Source organism: Lynx canadensis, chromosome B1 (assembly GCF_007474595.2).
Source record: "Lynx canadensis isolate LIC74 chromosome B1, mLynCan4.pri.v2, whole genome shotgun sequence".
In the NCBI taxonomy this organism is placed as follows: Eukaryota; Metazoa; Chordata; class Mammalia; order Carnivora; family Felidae; genus Lynx; species Lynx canadensis.
Window position 1 is genome coordinate 74,455,967 of NC_044306.2, and position 16,813 is coordinate 74,472,779.

The following is a 16,813-nucleotide window of genomic DNA, read 5'->3' on the forward strand; positions in this document are numbered from 1 at the left end:
CCTTACCCGTGTTCCATAACGGCTACTCCTGTGCATCAGAGACTGGCCCCAGCCTCCTCGGATGTGGGGACTCAGCTCTCTGCAGCCCACAGACAATTGGGCCCATTATAGTCATCAGGCTGCTGAGTTAAAGGGTGGCCCTTACAAAAATATAAACAGCTTGTCAGCACAAGCCAAAGGGGCGGGGCTGCAGTATCAGGGGACAATGGGAACCAATGGTCAGCCTCTCTGGGCTCTGTTAGCTTAAGATATTATGTTTCATTCTGAAGTCGGGGAAACTGAGAATCAGAGAGAGAGTCAAATAGAAAGGGCCAAGTCCTCATCTTTATAGCCCAGCAGCAGGAAAGGAGTCCGAGTTGAAAAGTTTAATTACTGCCTGCAGACCAATTTCAAGGAAGAGTCTGTATGCCTCACACGTAATAATATACATTTTAAAAGTCACAAACATTGTGTTGTATTAGCCGTCTTCCTTCTTCTGGTGTTAATAAATGTACTATTTATTGAGGTGGATAGGAGTTTTCGAACCAAAGAACAAAGTCCCAGGAAGGTGAATTTACGATATACTTATTTTGTTGAATCAAGTGTCTGATAAGAAGCATTCGTTACCTCTACAGAGAAAATGTTGGATTTGAGTGGTAGGTCTTCAAGAATCCAGAGAAATAGGCTCATTTTAATCCCCAAATATAAACGGCTCACAGTCATTTCTTAAGTGCTCACTTAATCATATGCAAACAAAGCAGAAGTTAGTTCAGTGTATTTGGAAGAAGAAGGCAGGATAGCTACGGCTTTTTTCTCTCTCTGGATCTTAACTAAATTCTGCTTTTTTTTTTTTTTAATGTTTATTTTTGAGAGAGAGAAAGACAGCATGAATGGGGAAGGGGCAGAGAGAGAGAGAGAGAGGGAGACGTAGAATCTGAAGCAGGCTCCAGGCTCTGAGCTCTCAGCACAGAGCCCGACTCAGGGTTCGAACCCATAAACTGTGAGATCTTGACCTGAGCTGAAGTCAGATGCTTAACTGACTGACCCACCTAGGCACCCCTCTAAATTCTGCTGTTAGACGCTTAACTGACTGAGCCACCTAGGCGCCCCTCTAAATTCTGTTCTTAAAGCAATACTATGCCTGCTGAACCTTTCAATACCCTACGATAATAACCAAGAACAAGAAAATAAACTGTGGCTTTTTTTCTTCATATGATTTCTAAATAATACACTGAGGTAAAAATAAAGTTAAGAGCTATTTGCTTGATTTGTGGCATTACATAAATTATAGCCATACAAACTTTGAGAAAAGTACAGTCATTACCATTTGGAACAGTCTCATTATTTATATAGGGAAGCATAGTAGCTATCAAAATGAACTAGCAAAGAAACAGAAAAATGTTGAAATATACTTATTTTCCACAAACTCTGTATTAAGCCCTTCTGATTTCAACCATAAAAATAATAATCAAAAGGCACTGTCCTTTCTAGTCTGTTAGTTTAAAAATATTTATGATTCTGCCACTGATACTGAATTAATATTAAAGTAAGAGTCCTCTCGTGGTTCTTCCAAATAGTGTACGAAGCTGCTTCTGATTCTTCTCTTCTAATGATTCCAAAGGAGCTGTTGGATCTGTACTCACATGGCTCTTGACTTTAAAGTACAGGTTACCTGGGGCGCCTGGGTGGCGCAGTCGGTTAAGCGTCCGACTTCAGCCAGGTCACGATCTCGCGGTCCGTGAGTTCGAGCCCCGCGTCAGGCTCTGGGCTGATGGCTCAGAGCCTGGAGCCTGTTTCCGATTCTGTGTCTCCCTCTCTCTCTGCCCCTCCCCCGTTCAAGCTCTGTCTCTCGCTGTCCCAAAAATAAATAAACGTTGAAAAAAAAAAAATTAAAGTACAGGTTACCTTCTGGAAAAGGTCTTGTTTTCCTCTAAAGCATTAAGATCCTATCATAAAAAAAAAACAAAAACAAAAACAAAAACCCTCTAGGCTCTGTTCACTAAAAGCATGAACAGCAAAAGAAAAAATAGATAAGTTGGACTTCATTGAAATTAAAAACTTTTTTTATATCAAAAGACATTATCAAGAAAGTAAAAAGGCAACCTATCGAGTAGGAAGACATATCTGCAAATCATACATCTGAGAAGGGTCTAGGATCAAGAATATATAAAGAACTCTTATGACTCAACAACAAAAGATTAAAAAAACTTTTTAAATAGACAAAGGTCTTGAATAGACATTTCTCTAAAAATGATATACAAATGGCCACCAAGCATGTGAAAAGATAGATATTCAGTATCATTAGTCATTAGGGGAAATGCAAGTCAAAACACAACCACTGGGATAGGTATAAAAAAAAAGGAAAAAGAAAAAGTGTTAAAAAGGATGAGGCAAAAGTAGAACTCCCATATATTGCTAGTGGGGATGTAAAATGGTTCAGCTGATATGGAGAGCACCGCAGGGGTTCAAAAGGTAAACTGTAGGATTACCATACGACCCAGCAATTACACTCCTGGGAATATACCCAAAAGGACCCAAAACAGGGTTGAAAAAAAAGACTGAAAAGGATTAAAATTACTCAAACAATGACACGTCCGCTCACGTTTATAGCAGCATTATTTACAATAGCCAAAAGGCGGAAACAACCTAAATGTTCATCAACAGGTTAACAGATAAACAAACCTTGGTACACACTTGCAGTGGAATAATACTCAGCCAGAGAAAGGAGCACAGCACCGATATCTACTACAACACAGATGAACTGCAAGAAATTTTTGCTGAGTGAAAAAAACCAGATATATAAGGTCGCATATTATATGATTCCATTTATATGAAAAATGCAGAATAGATAAATCCTTAGAGCCAAAAGGCAGATCGGTGGTTGCTGGGGATTGATGGAGGGGCAGGGGCAGCAGTGGGAATAGGGAGAAACTGCTTAATGGATGCAGGCTTTATTCTGGAACTAAATGGAGGTAGTGTTTGTATAACATTGTGAATGTACTATGTACAACTGAATTGTTCACTTTAAAGTGGTTAATTTTGTCGTTTTTCATTTTTTAAGCTTCTGGGTTCAACAGGATCCTTCCTTATAAAGGCATCCCATAAGTTTACTAAAGGCTTTTTTTTTTTTTTAAGATTTATTCAATCCATTCATTCATTCATTTAATATTTATGCATTGTTCAGGATCTGTGAAGCCCCAGATACTGTGGGGCAGCTGGGTGCCAGGAGACCCACTTGCACCTTCTCTATCGAAGGTGTGAAGGAGCAGGACCATCTGATGGGGAAGGACGGTGGTAAGCAGAGAGAGCAAATTCATGTTTGGTGAATGGCCGCTGCATGCCAGCTCATCTCTCGCTTGATCCCATTTACTATTCAAAACCACCTGGAGGGGTCGTGGTAGGAATTATTATTCCTATTTTATTGTTACAGAGACAGAAGCAGAGAGTTTAATTAACTTTCCAAAGTCACCCAGCCTGTAAGCAATGAAGCCAGGTCCTTTCTCTTCCACCATGAGCAGAGATGTGTGGAGGACTGAATCTGTTGGGTAAAAGAGGTTTTCCAATGCAAATGAATGAATGAATGAATGAATGAATGACTAAAACTTATTAAGAAGCACTTTTTTAGTTTATTTTTATTTATTTTGAGAGACAGAAAGTGTGAGTAGAGGAGGGGCAGAGAGAGAGAGCGAGAGAGAGAATCCCAAACAGGCTCCACACTGTCAGCACAGAGCCCAGCACGGGGCTTGAACTCACAAACTGGGAGATCATGACCTCCCAGTGCCGAAATCAAGAGTCAGACGCTTAACTGACTGAGCCACCCAGGCACCCCTATTAAGAAGCATTTTTGATGTCAAAAAGAGCAGTTAGGCTCTTTTTCTAGTGAGATAAAGACACAAACCAGAGGAAAAAAACAAAACCAGTTGTCAGACTTAACTCAGAAAGTTTCATTTTCAGAAAACAACCATGGAACTTTAGAGATTTTTCTAAGTAACCTGACCCGACACCCTCATTTTTCAGAAGGGAAATCTGATGCCCTGCAAAATTAAATGATATTCCCAGAGTTGTGTGGCAAAATAGTAGCAAAACCAGGGCCAGGATTCAGGTGTCTGAACTCCTAGCCCAGGGTTCTTTCTACTATGCCATACACAAAACTTAAGAAACCGATCCCATCATAAATATGGAGAACAAACTGAAGGTTGCTGGAGGGGTTGTGGGAGGGGGGTAAGGGACATTAAGGAATCTACTCTTGAAATCATTGTTTCACTATATGCTAACTAATTTGGATGTAAATTTTAAAAATAAGAAATAAAATTTAAAAAAATTTTTTTAATTAAAAAAAGAAACCGATCCCAGATTAATCTTCTGAGTAGATCTCAAATTCTCTACCTCTCCACATTATCAGTAGACAAAATTCCTATTCTCTATAAACTCTGAGTGTGATGACCTGCAGAATATGTTTGACATTCTTAGTGAGTTTACTATTTCTTTCATCATAAATTTTGTTAAAATCCAATAAGGAAGAGAGAGATTCACAAGTTGTAATTGGGGAAGGACTATATTTAAACTCCGTTCATTTACACACAGGTAAATCTCTTGGACAGTTGGAACAGGAAATGAACTGAGAACAGAAGGATGAGGAGGCTTTGAAAACATAAAAAACTTTTCCAGGAATCATCAAGAAAATGCATCAAGACATAGGACTGAAACTCTGACAAAGCTGTTCCACACATCTCTGACCATCACATTCTCTGGCATTGGTCTATTGCTATTATTAAAAATAATACCCAAAATAATTACAGAGGGAGATGGACATTCTTTTAAAAGTTGGGGAGATGACATCACTACTTTCTAAATTTCAAACCATTAGATTATGCAATTCAGAAAATTGCTACATGCCCTTTGAGAATGCCCATCATCCAATTAAAATGTTGCCCTTGATCTGCAACAGCTACCTCTTAGTCACCCACCTCTTGGCAACCTGAAGCTTCAATTTCCCATAAGCAGAGCTCACCCACCCTTCAAAAGAGCTGCAGCCCCAATTAACTGACCTACTTCAACATCCCACAGTGCACTCATTATCAAGCCCCTGATTTGCCAACATACAAAACACTATACTGAAGGAAAAATATTTAATTGTCTGCTGATACTTTTTAAGAAGCGATATCCACATAATACTAGATTCTCATGCTAAGAGGTCATGTAATAATATGGTTAATGGAATTGGGTGAAATCACAACAGAAGCTGCTTGGATAGTAGATAGATGAATGGTCAGACCCTGAAGGCTTCTCAGATGATTCTAGAAATAACTAACTTCAAGACCTAAATTACATATTTTAAACATCCTTTACTTTCTTTTTTAAGGAAATGAAAGGGATGCCTGGGCAATATAGCTTCATAAAGACGGGAAACCGAAAATTTAACCATCAATGACACTGAAGGACTTTGTAGATAGAAAGAATGAAAAGTACAATCTTTCTTGACTTTGACAAGGTTTTTGATTTTGCTCTGCTTAGCTGTTCCTCAATGCATTAAAAATCATGGATAAAAATCACTTACTCTTAGGTCTGCCCACAACCTGTTAAAGAAATGGAAAGTTCTAAACACATCCCATTAAACTTCCATTACTTTCAAATGCATTCATTCTTTGTAGATGAGGAAATTTATAAATAATTATATGGATGCTCCATGTTTGTTATTCTATATGCTTTCTTTGTACCTCCCTGAGAAAAGCAGTGATGGTAAGGCTTAAAGTCAACTGTTATAAGAATTTGAGCCATGAAGTGGACTCTGCTAACCAAACATCAGCATAAATGTTCTTCCCTTTTTCTGACTATGCCTACGGATTTTTACAAGCCTCCTATAGTCTTTTGCTCTGCCCCTATATGACGGATGGCCCACATTTGCAAAATGATGCCCAAAGTTAGGCTGTAAGAGCAATAAACTGACTTATATAGTGGCCCAAGCAATGGTGTTGGGCTCATTTGCCCATCACCCAGCTTGTGGAGCTAAACCATGACAGGCTTCAACATCACAAGTTTTCAATTAGTTGGTGAAGACCGTGAAGGGATTTGCTGAAAACCTAGTTCAGAATTGATCCCAGGACTCCTGTTTCCCCTTCCTGCATGAGGAAACCAGAGTCTCTGGCCCCGGAGGTTTCTTGGGGCTTGCGGTAGATTGAATTGTGGCCCCCAGAACAGATGTCCACCTAGAACCTCAAAACATGACCTTATTTGGAATAAAGGTCTTTGCAGATGTAATTAAGGTAAGGGTCTTAAAATGAGATCATCCTGGATTAGGACCCTTTCTCTTAATTTGCTTGTCTAGAATTTTGTGTAAGTGGAATCATACAGAATATACTTTTTATTTGGCTTCTGTCTTAGTCTGTTCATGATGTTATAACAAAATATCATACTGAGTAACATATAAACAACAGAAATTTATTTCTTACAGTTCTGGAGGCTGGAAGTCCAAGATCAGTGGGCTAGCATAAGTGAGGGCACTCTTCCAGGTTGTAGACTTCTCAATGGGTCCTTACATGGAAGGGCCAAGGGAGCTCTCTTGGGTCTCTTTTATAAGAGCACTAATCTCACTCATAAGGGCTCTATCCTCATGACCTAATCACCTACAAAGGCCCCACCTCCTAATACCATCACTTTGGGCATCAGGATTTGAACATATATATGGGAGGAGGGGTGTGGTACACAAACATTCAGACCATAGCAGCTTCTTTTATTCCATATTTTTAACGTTTATTTATTTTTGAGACAGAGAGAGACAGAGCATGAACGGGGGAGGGTCAGAGAGAGGGAGACACAGAATCCGAAACAGGCTCCAGGCTCTGAGCTGTCAGCACAGAGCCCGACGCGGGGCTCGAACTCACGGACCGCAAGATCATGACCTGAGCCGAAGTCGGTCGCTTAACCTACTGAGCCACCCAGGCGCCCCTATTCCATATTTTTAAAAGATTCATCCATGTTTTGGGGCATATCACTAGTTCATTCTTTTTTATTGCTGAGCCGTGTTTCATTACATGCACATACCACAATTTGTTCATCCACTTACTTCTTAAAGGAGTTTTAATCAATAAATTGATTTGATAGTCTAAGATTAGGGGAGAGGTGAGAAAACATGAATGATAACTTCTCAGAATCTAGATTTTCCTCTCTTTCCTCCTTTATGGCCTCCCCACCTCACCTCCAAAGTCCTCTCCTAGGCTTAGGCCCATACCCATCCTTCTTTTCCCAGCCCTCATTTGCTGGAACCCATTGGCCCAATGTTGGCCCTCTGCTCCTGAATCCCAAGCTGGAGTGAAGAATCCCTTTGGGGCACTAGTTGAAGCTTAAGTCAGTTCCTTCAGGCTTCTTGTCAGCCTCTCCCACTGCCTGCGCTTCTCCTGGGTCCCCCACATCTCTGATCTCACTTCCATGTCCCTCATTTTCCTTTGTCTCTTTGGAGTCTCTGCCTTCTACTCTCCTATACTTGGAGGTGACCCATTGTGTCTTCTCCACTGTCCGTGCTCCGTTCACCTTGCCCAGAAATCACTGTATGGTTGGCCCCAGCCCAAATCTGTTCAATCCTGGGCTTCTGCCAAATATATTCCAGTTATTTAATTAAGGGAGGCAGCATGGTAGTGTTTGAGAGCACAGACTTTGGAACAGGCTGACACATACCAGCTGTGATTTAGCACTGTCCCTCTATTTCTTCATCCACAGTTGAGGGCAACAGTCCTGCTTCATAGGACTGTCATGAGGATTAAATTAAATATCATAGTAAGCATTATATACGTGTTCCATAAAATACATACACATAAACGTTCAAGTACTCTTTCTCACCACAAAGAATTCTACTCGTACTCATAGATTTATTCATTTGAACATTATTTATTGAGGATTTCTCTGTGCCAGGAACTCTTCTCAAAATGGGGGAATAAAGCAGTGAACGTAACACACACAAATTATATTCTACTAGGGCAGACAGGTAATACAGAAATTAACAATTCCAAGTACAGACCATGTCTGTTAAGTGCCATGGGGAAATACAGAGTAGTTTAAAAGCAGGATTGGGGGGCGCCTGGGTGGCTCAGTAGGTTAAGCGGCCGACTGCAGCTCAGGTCACGATCTCGCGGTCCGTGAGTTCGAGCCCCGCGTTGGGCTCTGTGCTGACAGCTCGGAGCCTGGAGCCTGCTTCCGATTCTGTGTCTCCCTCTCTCTCTGCCCCTCCCCCATTCATGCTCTGTCTCTCTCTGTCTGAAAAATAAACTTTAAAAAAAATTTAAAAAAAAATAAATAAAAGCAGGATTGGGAATTTCCATGAATGGGTCTAAGTGGGCTGAGCTGAGTTAAAGAGTTGCAGTCAGGGTGATCAGGAAAGGCCTTGCTGAAGGCACCCTCTGAGAACAGACCTGAATACTCTCAGGGAATGTGCCATAGGCCCATCTGGGGAAAGAACAAGTTTCTTCCTTGGGGGTAGAAACAATGAGTGCAAAGGCCCAGAGGCCCCTGCCGCCTGCTGCTCAGTGGCTATTATAGATTGGCTGACTGTGGATGGACATACTATGTTGAACTTTCATTAATTTCACTAATGCTATTTTCGGTTAGAATCCCTTGACCTTGATGTATGTTTTGTTGTTGGTTTTTTTTTCACTCAAAATGCCTAGAGATGGATACTGTGGCTGTGAATTTATAGCCTTAACACTTTTTAAAATACATTTACAATGCTGGTTATAGTGGAATCCAAATGAAATGAGTTGGCCTCGTCCTACTTTGTTTAGACAGTCATCATGATGCTGGGATGCTTGGGGAGAAGCAGGCACTAAGAATCACCTTCGTTGCCCTCAGGGCTTCACTGAGAGACTGGCCACTTAGATCCAAGCTTAGCTTTCAAAAGGGGATTTGCAGAATGCTGAGAGGCTTAGCAGAGAGCAATCAAGATAGTAAAAGAATCAGAAAATACATCCAGAGGAGATATTTTAGGAACTGAGCAAGCAATTATTTACTTTGAAGAAGAGATGCTTATAGGTTCCTTTCCTCTGAGAACAAACTGGAAGAAAATAGACTTAACTTGTAGCATGATGACTTTACAGATGTTTGTAAAAAACAAAACCAGGGGCACCTGGGTGGCTCAGTTGGTTAAGCATCCAACTCTTGATTTCAGCTCAGGTCATGATCTCATGGTTCATGGTTCGAGCCCAACATTGGGCTCTGCACTGACAGAGTAGAACCTCTTGGGATCCTCTCTCTCCCTCTCTTTCTGCCCCTCCCCTGTTCACACTCTCTCAAAATAAATAAATAAACTTAAAAAAACAAAACAAAACCAGAGCTTCCTTATATGAAGCCCTGTTAAAGAGTGGAGATTGTTTGACTCCTAGACCCTGAAATTATTGAAAGGAAGAGGAATATGAAAGAAAAATTCCCCACCTGTAATTTTTAACCTTGTTGTCCCTTTGACTTGTTTCTAAAACTATGTCATCATCAAGCAAACCAGTTGTTAAAAAAAATAAAAACTGGGGCACCTGGGTGGCTCAGTCATTTGAGTGTCCCACTCATGATTTCGGATCAGGTTATGATTCCAAGGGTCATGGGATAGAACCTTGCATTGGGCTCCACGATGAGTGTGGAGCCTGTTTAAGATTCTCTTTCTCTCTCTCTCTCTCTCTCTCTCTCCCCCACTCTGCCCGTCTCCCCTTCACACCCACTCACTCTCTCTCTAATAAAAAAAAATCCAAAAAATAAGAAGCTTAGCTAACATCTTCCTAGAATTCTGCCTAATGGCTTTCCAATTCACAGGGTTTTCTCCTTTTCTGGAATGGCCCAAGGGGGGCTGGTCTTTCTCTGCCTTTGGATGGAATCTCAGGCACTTCCCCAGTAACTTTTTCAGTTACTCGTAGGTAATCAAGTCTTCTGAGCACTTTCAATACTAGAAACAATCTCATTTCATTAATTTGAATGTCTCATTAAAAAATGGGGTGCGTGGGTGGCTCAGTCAGTTAGGTGTCTGACTTCGGCTCAGGTCATGAACTCACAGTTCATGGGTTCAAGCCCCACATTGGGTTCTATGCTGACAGCTCAGAGTCTGGAGCCTGCTTTGGATTCTGTGTCTCCCTCTCTCTCTGACCCTCCCTCACTCACACTCTGGGTCTCTCTCTCTCTCAAAAATAAATAAACATTAAAAAAAATTTTTTTTAATAAAAATAAAAAAAAAATAATACTCCACAACTGGAAAAAAAAGAAAACCCAAATGTCCATCAATAGGTGAATGGACAATAAACTACAATATACCCATTTAATACAGCACTATTCAGGAATAGAAAGGAGCAAACTGCTGACACACACAACATGGACAGGTCTCAGAAACTTTACACTGAGTGAATGAAGCCATCTCTCTCTCTCATTCTCTCTCTAAAATTAAAAAAAAAAAAACCCTTCCAATATAATAAAACTCTAACCTCCTACTTTTATTTAGAGCTTCTCCTTCCCCAAGTTCTTTTATGCCTTCACCCTGGAAACCCGAAGTGGAGCTATGAGGGAAGGTTGGATTTTGTTCTTTCTTCTGAGCTCTACTTCTTCCTCCCATGGTTTATGTTTCTGACTTTCCAGGTTTGGCCTAAAGAGGGAGAACTAGGAAAAGATGGCCATAGTCTTTGGGTACAGACATAATAGGACATTCGTACACCTGGGACTTGGCCGTGCCTGAAGCTGGTGCTCAGTCTCCTGGAGAGCTTTTGTGGGGTCTTGGAGATTGCTCTGTGGCGAACCCCAGATGAAATTCCCAAGATGTGGCTGACATTTCTCCAGCTGACATTGAGCCTCAGGGCTTTATCATGCAGGGTGTACCTCACACAGACTCTACCTTCGTCAAGGCTCAGTCACTCTTCCACACAGCCCTCCTGGCAAGGCCCTCTAGAAATGACTCCTCAGTGTACCCTCAGGAAAGGTGGGCTTGGAGCACAGGAAAACTGCATTCTTGCCCCCACCACTGGGGGCAGCAGTGACCAGCAATGCAGCCTTCCTCTCTCTGTTCTCAAACCAGTCCTTATGCTCTCACGACCTTTGGGATGAGTGTCAAGCTCATCCTTCATCACTTGGTTTCAGGTGGGGACGAAGCACCCCCTCCCTCCACCATGGGGTGGGGTGGGACCGGAAGCTCACACACTGACAACCCCTCCAAAGATCCAGAGAAAGCCTTAATTAGGTGATGGGCCTAGGGTCACGAAAGTCACTGGCTGCCCCCTTAGTAAGTCCTTCACAGTGGACTTAACTCACTTTGACTCCTGAGTGTAGACGACATCTACTAATTTTTCTTGACTTTTGGGGCCCCTGTTTACATTGGTACAGAAGCATTCAGTTTTAGAATTCCAATTACATTTTTATGATTTTTGAGGGTAAATACCTACAAATAAATTCTGATACTTTCATGAAAATATTGCTCAAACATTCTGAAATTCAAATTCATCAAATCTATGACATGGTAATAGATCCTCAATTAGAGTTATCTTCATATAGAATTTTCTCTTCACAAACAGCATGTTTTACGAGCACCATTTGAATTTTTGATATGGGAAAAAAAATTTTAAGTACAAAAAAAAGCCTTTATACTATTTTGTGACAAAGGGATCTTATTTGAATCTATTGCTTTTTCTGGAAAGTACCAATAAATGTAATGTTACTAATCTACAGGCAACTTTGACAATTTGTGCTATCTTTAGTCCAGCTTCCCTGAATAGGCAAAAGTTGTTTTCTCATTCTTTCCCTTCTGGTCAATTATCAAGGTCTGGAAGAACAGACTCTTTTGATATGAAGAAGACAAGTAGTAGACACAGTGTGGCTTTAATCCAGTCAGAGGACATGGAAGAATGGCCCAGGCCAGGGAAAGCTGTTCCTCCCCTTTCAGGAACTTGGCAGCTGAGACAATACTTGAAAAGCAGCCCTCAGGTGAGCCCGGCTGGCATCTTAGGTTCTGTGTAATTCTAGAAGATTCTGCTCTGGGCTGTCCCTTGAGCCCCCAAAAGAATTCCTTCCTTAGCAACAAAGCATGAGAACAAGGCCCTTCCAGTTTCTTTTACAGGTTTTATGAAGATGAAATGGCTCCAATTTTTAAAGATTCACCTGAGGTTTAAGCAGTATTTCCTAGAAAGTCTCTTAAAACTCTCCATATTTCTTCTGTTTTTTAAAAACGCACAAAATTCTGAAGATAGTCACATCTCATCTTTAATCTCCAGTTTGTTAGCTTCACTGAATCACAGAATTGTTAGAGCCAAATGTAACCTAAGAGCTTATTACGTCATAGATAAGTAAACCATGACCCAAGGAAGTGAAGTGACCCAGTTCCCACCACCCAGACCAGACTCCGGACTCACCCTCAGGCTCTCACTGGCTTTTTCAGTCTCAGCACCATTAACATTTTGGGCCGGATAATTCTTGTGAGGGGTTATGCTGTGCATTGCCGAATGCTTATCAGCATCCCTGGCCTCTACCCATGAGAAGCCAGAAGCACCTCTTCCCCGTCCATCATTGTGACTGCCAAAAGTGTCTCCAGACATTGCCAAGTGTCCCATGGGGGACACAGTCACCCCTGCTTGAGCACCACTTGTCTATCAATTTCCTCAGCCCCCCACCACTGCGAGCTAGGGGATGGTCCATTTTAATAACAGTAGCTGTCTGTACAAGTGCAGCCTGCTTTGTTCACTACTCCCACTTAGCTACTAATTGAATCCAATCTTTCTTACCAAGTGCCTCCTCAGTGAGGGATAAGTCCGGGTCAAGGTTAACAGGCCCACGGGAACCATGAAATCCTCTTCTGCTTCTGTGGTTCTCCTTATGTAATTTCCTGTGTCTATGTCCTATGTCCCAACCCCTTTCTGAGCTCCCTGAGAGTGGAAGCGTATTCCCCGCGACTGGCATAACTCATCCCAGGATCGTCCCCACTGCATATGGTGCTGGGGACAAAGCAGGAGCACAGTAAATGTAATTGGCTAACCAACTCTTGAGCGAGGCTGGCTCTTTTCAAACGCAAAGGCACAGCTTCTCAGATGTTTACACGTGTGAACGTCGGAGCGAACATGAAAGGGACAGACCCCAGAAAATGACTGCCAGGCAGGACCCTCGATGGCTCAAGATCTACAGAGTTACACTGAGGAGGCGGAGTACTATCAACCCGGGGAGGTGAAAACCTCCAAGACTGATGTTCTTTTCTGCTTTCTGTAAGTGAGGTTGGAACTGAGGAAACTTGGAGTAGAAAGCCAATGCGGTGACAACAAAAATATTCCTGAGATTTCCAAATTTATATACTAAGTGAATGGCTGTTTTGATGAGGAGCCTGTCATGGAAGGAACTAACCATACTGGATACGCTTTTGGCCAGAAAGTTTTTGTGGGAAGAAAGAATAAATTCTGCTCTCAGGTAATTACAGTCAAAAGATAGTAAGTCAGCTTGCTGTGGTGATCACTTCACAGTGTCTACAAATACCAGATTGTTATGTTGCACACCTGAAAATAATATGATGTTATATGCCAACTGCACTTCAATAAAAAAGACCCATGGATTCACCCATTTGTTTTATGATTCATAAATGCATTCGATAAATGCATAGGAAGAATGTAGGTATCAAAAATGGACACAGAGGGCAAATCACTGTGGAACAATGCTGCCAAGGGAACATCGAGAATGCCTGGCTAAAAATTAATTAATTAGTTAATTAATTAAGATAAAAAGAATGCCTGGCTAGGGTATAGCCACTATGGAAAAAGTATGAAGGATCCTCAAAGATAGAACTGCCATATGGTCCAGCAATTCGACTTTGGGAATATATCCAAAGGTAAGGAAAACACGAAGTTGGAAAGGTACCTGTACCCCCATATTCACAGCAACACTCTTTACAATAGCTAAGACATGGAAACAACCTAAGTGTCCATCAATGGATGAGTAGCTAAAAAAGTCATGGTACATATAAACAATGAAATATTCACCCATAAAGAACGAGTAAGTCCTGACAGTTGTGCTAACATGGATGGACCTTGAGGACATGGTGCTAAGTGAAATAAGTAGAAAAGAGAAAGGCAAATCCTATATGATCTCACTTAATCCTATATGACCTCACATAATCTAAAAAACAACCAAACTCATAGAAAAAAGAACCGTATTTGTGGTTACCAGAGGTGGGGACAGGGGGAGGAGGAATTGGAGGAAAGGGGTCAAAAGGTACAAACTTCCATTTATAAGATAAATAACTACTAGGGATGTAATGTACAACATGATGAGTTAGCTTACACTGCTGTACGATACGTAGGAAAGTGAGGAGAGTAGATCCTTCTTATCCCAAGGGAAAACATTTTTTCCCTTTACTTTTTTCTTTTTATTGTATCTATCTGAGAAGGTGGATGTTGGCTGAACCTACTGTGGTATCATTCCACAGTGTATGTAAATCAAACGATCGTGCTGTATACCTTCAACTTATACAGTGATGTATGTCAATTATTTCCCAATGAAACTGGGAAAAAAATAATTAAAACAATTAAAAGAATGCCTGGTTGGGGAATGGTATTTGGATGGAAGAGGACACTACTGCACTCCAAAAAGAAGGAATGGCATTCCCCACCACAGAGAAAATGACAGGTGCAGATGGATGCTCTGGATGGAAATGCGTCACCAGGCATGAAGGCTGGCAGCCGAGTCCGTGCTTCTGATGAGGTTTATCCTATCTGAGAGCCCCGACTCCACTTCCTGAGGACAGGATAAAAGCAGCATGTCCTGACTTCCAAAGGGCCGATCTTTGCTGTGCACACAGTGGAATATCACCACAAGGCCAATCACAGGTGAGCAAGGCTGAACTCATCCATCCTTACACCTGCGATCAAAAGCCCACTCCGGCCAGAGTTGGAGACAACAGGCTCTCCTCAAAGTGTGCAGAGGACTTCTTGTCACTCAAGTGACTCCTTGTCTTCTCCTATGGACTGAATATTGGGGCCTCCCCCCATTCGTATGTTGAAATCCTAAGCCCAGTGTGACTATACTTGGAAATGGGGCCTCTACAGGAAGTAATTAAGGCTAAATGAGGTCATAAAGGTGGGGCCCTGATCCAACAGGACCACACTGGCACCCTGATCTCAAACTTCCAGCCTCTAGAGCTGTGGGAAAATAAATTTCTGTTGTTTAAGTCACCTAGGCTGTAGTATTTTGTTAAGGCAACCTAAGCAGATTAAATCACACGCTCTCTCCTCCATGAGCGAGAATCCCTGGCCAAGGTAAAAGGCCCTTGGTTATTTCATTCTGTTTGAGAAGCTCATCACCATTCAACTTGGCTTGCCCTTGTCACAGACATTACATTGTTGGGTAGCACTCCATGCTTTACCCTGACTCTCCCATTTAATCTTTGTAAGCTTGGCAACTGTTATCCCCATTTTACACATGAGGAACGTGAAACTCAGAAGACTTAAGAAGCTTGCCCAGGGTCGGGGCGCCTGGGTGGCGCAGTCGGTTACGCATCCGACTTCAGCCAGGTCACGATCTCACGGTCCGTGAGTTCGAGCCCCGCGTCGGGCTCTGGGCTGATGGCTCAGAGCCTGGAGCCTGTTTCCGATTCTGTGTCTCCCTCTCTCTCTGCCCCTCCCCCGTTCATGCTCTGTCTCTCTCTGTCCCAAAAATAAATAAAAAACGTTGAAAAAAAATTAAAAAAAAAAAAAAAAAAAAAAAAAAAGAAGCTTGCCCAGGGGAAGACCAATCTAAGAGGTGGAACTGGAACTACAGCACAGATCCGAGAAAGTTCCTTATGATCATCTGATAAGTACCTGCCAGGGAGCCTAATCTTTGCTTGATGTGTTTTTGCTTATCACTAATCTCTGACCTTCTTTTATTTTTCGGGTGCCCTTGGCCCTTTCTTATCCAAAGGCAAAGCCCCTGCACTCCAGGGCTTCTCTCCTGACTGAATCTGCCACACTGTCATAAACTCAGATCTGGCCCTGATCCCACAGCCTCCTTCTGCCTTCCTCCATAGTCCTCTGGACAGTCCTGCCCCACCGCTTGGGTATAGCTCAGTTCCACAGAACCCTATGTGCAAAGCTGTGGCCTCAGACACTGTTCCAGCTTCTGCTACAGCCCTCTGCCACCCCTCATACACACCCTCAGCAGATGTCTCTTTCTTCCACTTCACCCAACACACACCCTCGATGAACATTTATCATCCGGCTGGGGCAACAGGGTCTTGTCATGGAATGTGAAATAATGCAATCGTTCAATCATAAAGGCAGGTCTGAGGGGTGAGAAGCAGCCTATGCTGTGTACCAGTGATGGTACAGACCACAAAGGCTGTGTGTTCAGGGGACAGCAAGGTGGCTCTGTACCAGCAAGGGCAGAAAAGGCCCTGGAGCAAGTGTAATCTGTGATAGCACTATGTGGTGAGGCTCAGGCTTTGGGGCCAGACATCAAGAGCCAACCTTGTCATCTACCTGGTCATTTGTTCGTTCATTCATTCATTCATTCATTCATCAAATCTTTATTATGTTCCAGGTACTATGCTAAGTGCTAGAGACATAGCAGTGAACAAGCTCCTTGGGCAAATAAGACAATAAATAAGATCATGGGCTGGGACAACAGCTCCGAAGGAAGAACCAGGGTGATGCCACAGAAGGTACCAGGGGACACGAAAGGCATCTGGAGGAGGTGGGAGGGAAGCACCCTACGCAGAGGGAAGAACCAGCCCTGAGGTAGGGAAGCACTTTTTGAGAACGAGGAGCAAAAAGAGGCCAATAAGACTGGAGGACAATAACAATGTTTATAATTTAACTCAGGAGTTAAATTACTGTGAAACACCCAATGCATTTGGGGAGAAATCCACAAAATC

At 42.2% G+C, this 16,813-nt stretch overlaps 1 protein-coding gene across 4 annotated transcripts in view; it reads right to left on the reverse strand.

Moving 5' to 3' along the window:
• The window catches only part of TRIM2 (tripartite motif containing 2), a 119,258-nt gene extending 119,156 nt beyond the window's left edge, over positions 1 to 102 (reverse strand). For 3 of the 4 annotated variants that reach the window (XR_003968289.1, XR_003968288.1, XM_030312894.1), the window contains exon 1: positions 7 to 102. Coding sequence is in view for 2 of the 4 variants with exons in the window: in XM_030312894.1 (XP_030168754.1) it covers positions 7 to 36 (30 nt within the window). In the remaining 2 variants the exon portion in view is untranslated. The remainder of the gene's footprint in view (positions 1 to 6) is intronic. The other variant, XM_030312889.2, reaches the window with a different exon arrangement.
• Positions 103 to 16,813: the final 16,711 nt, after the last annotated feature.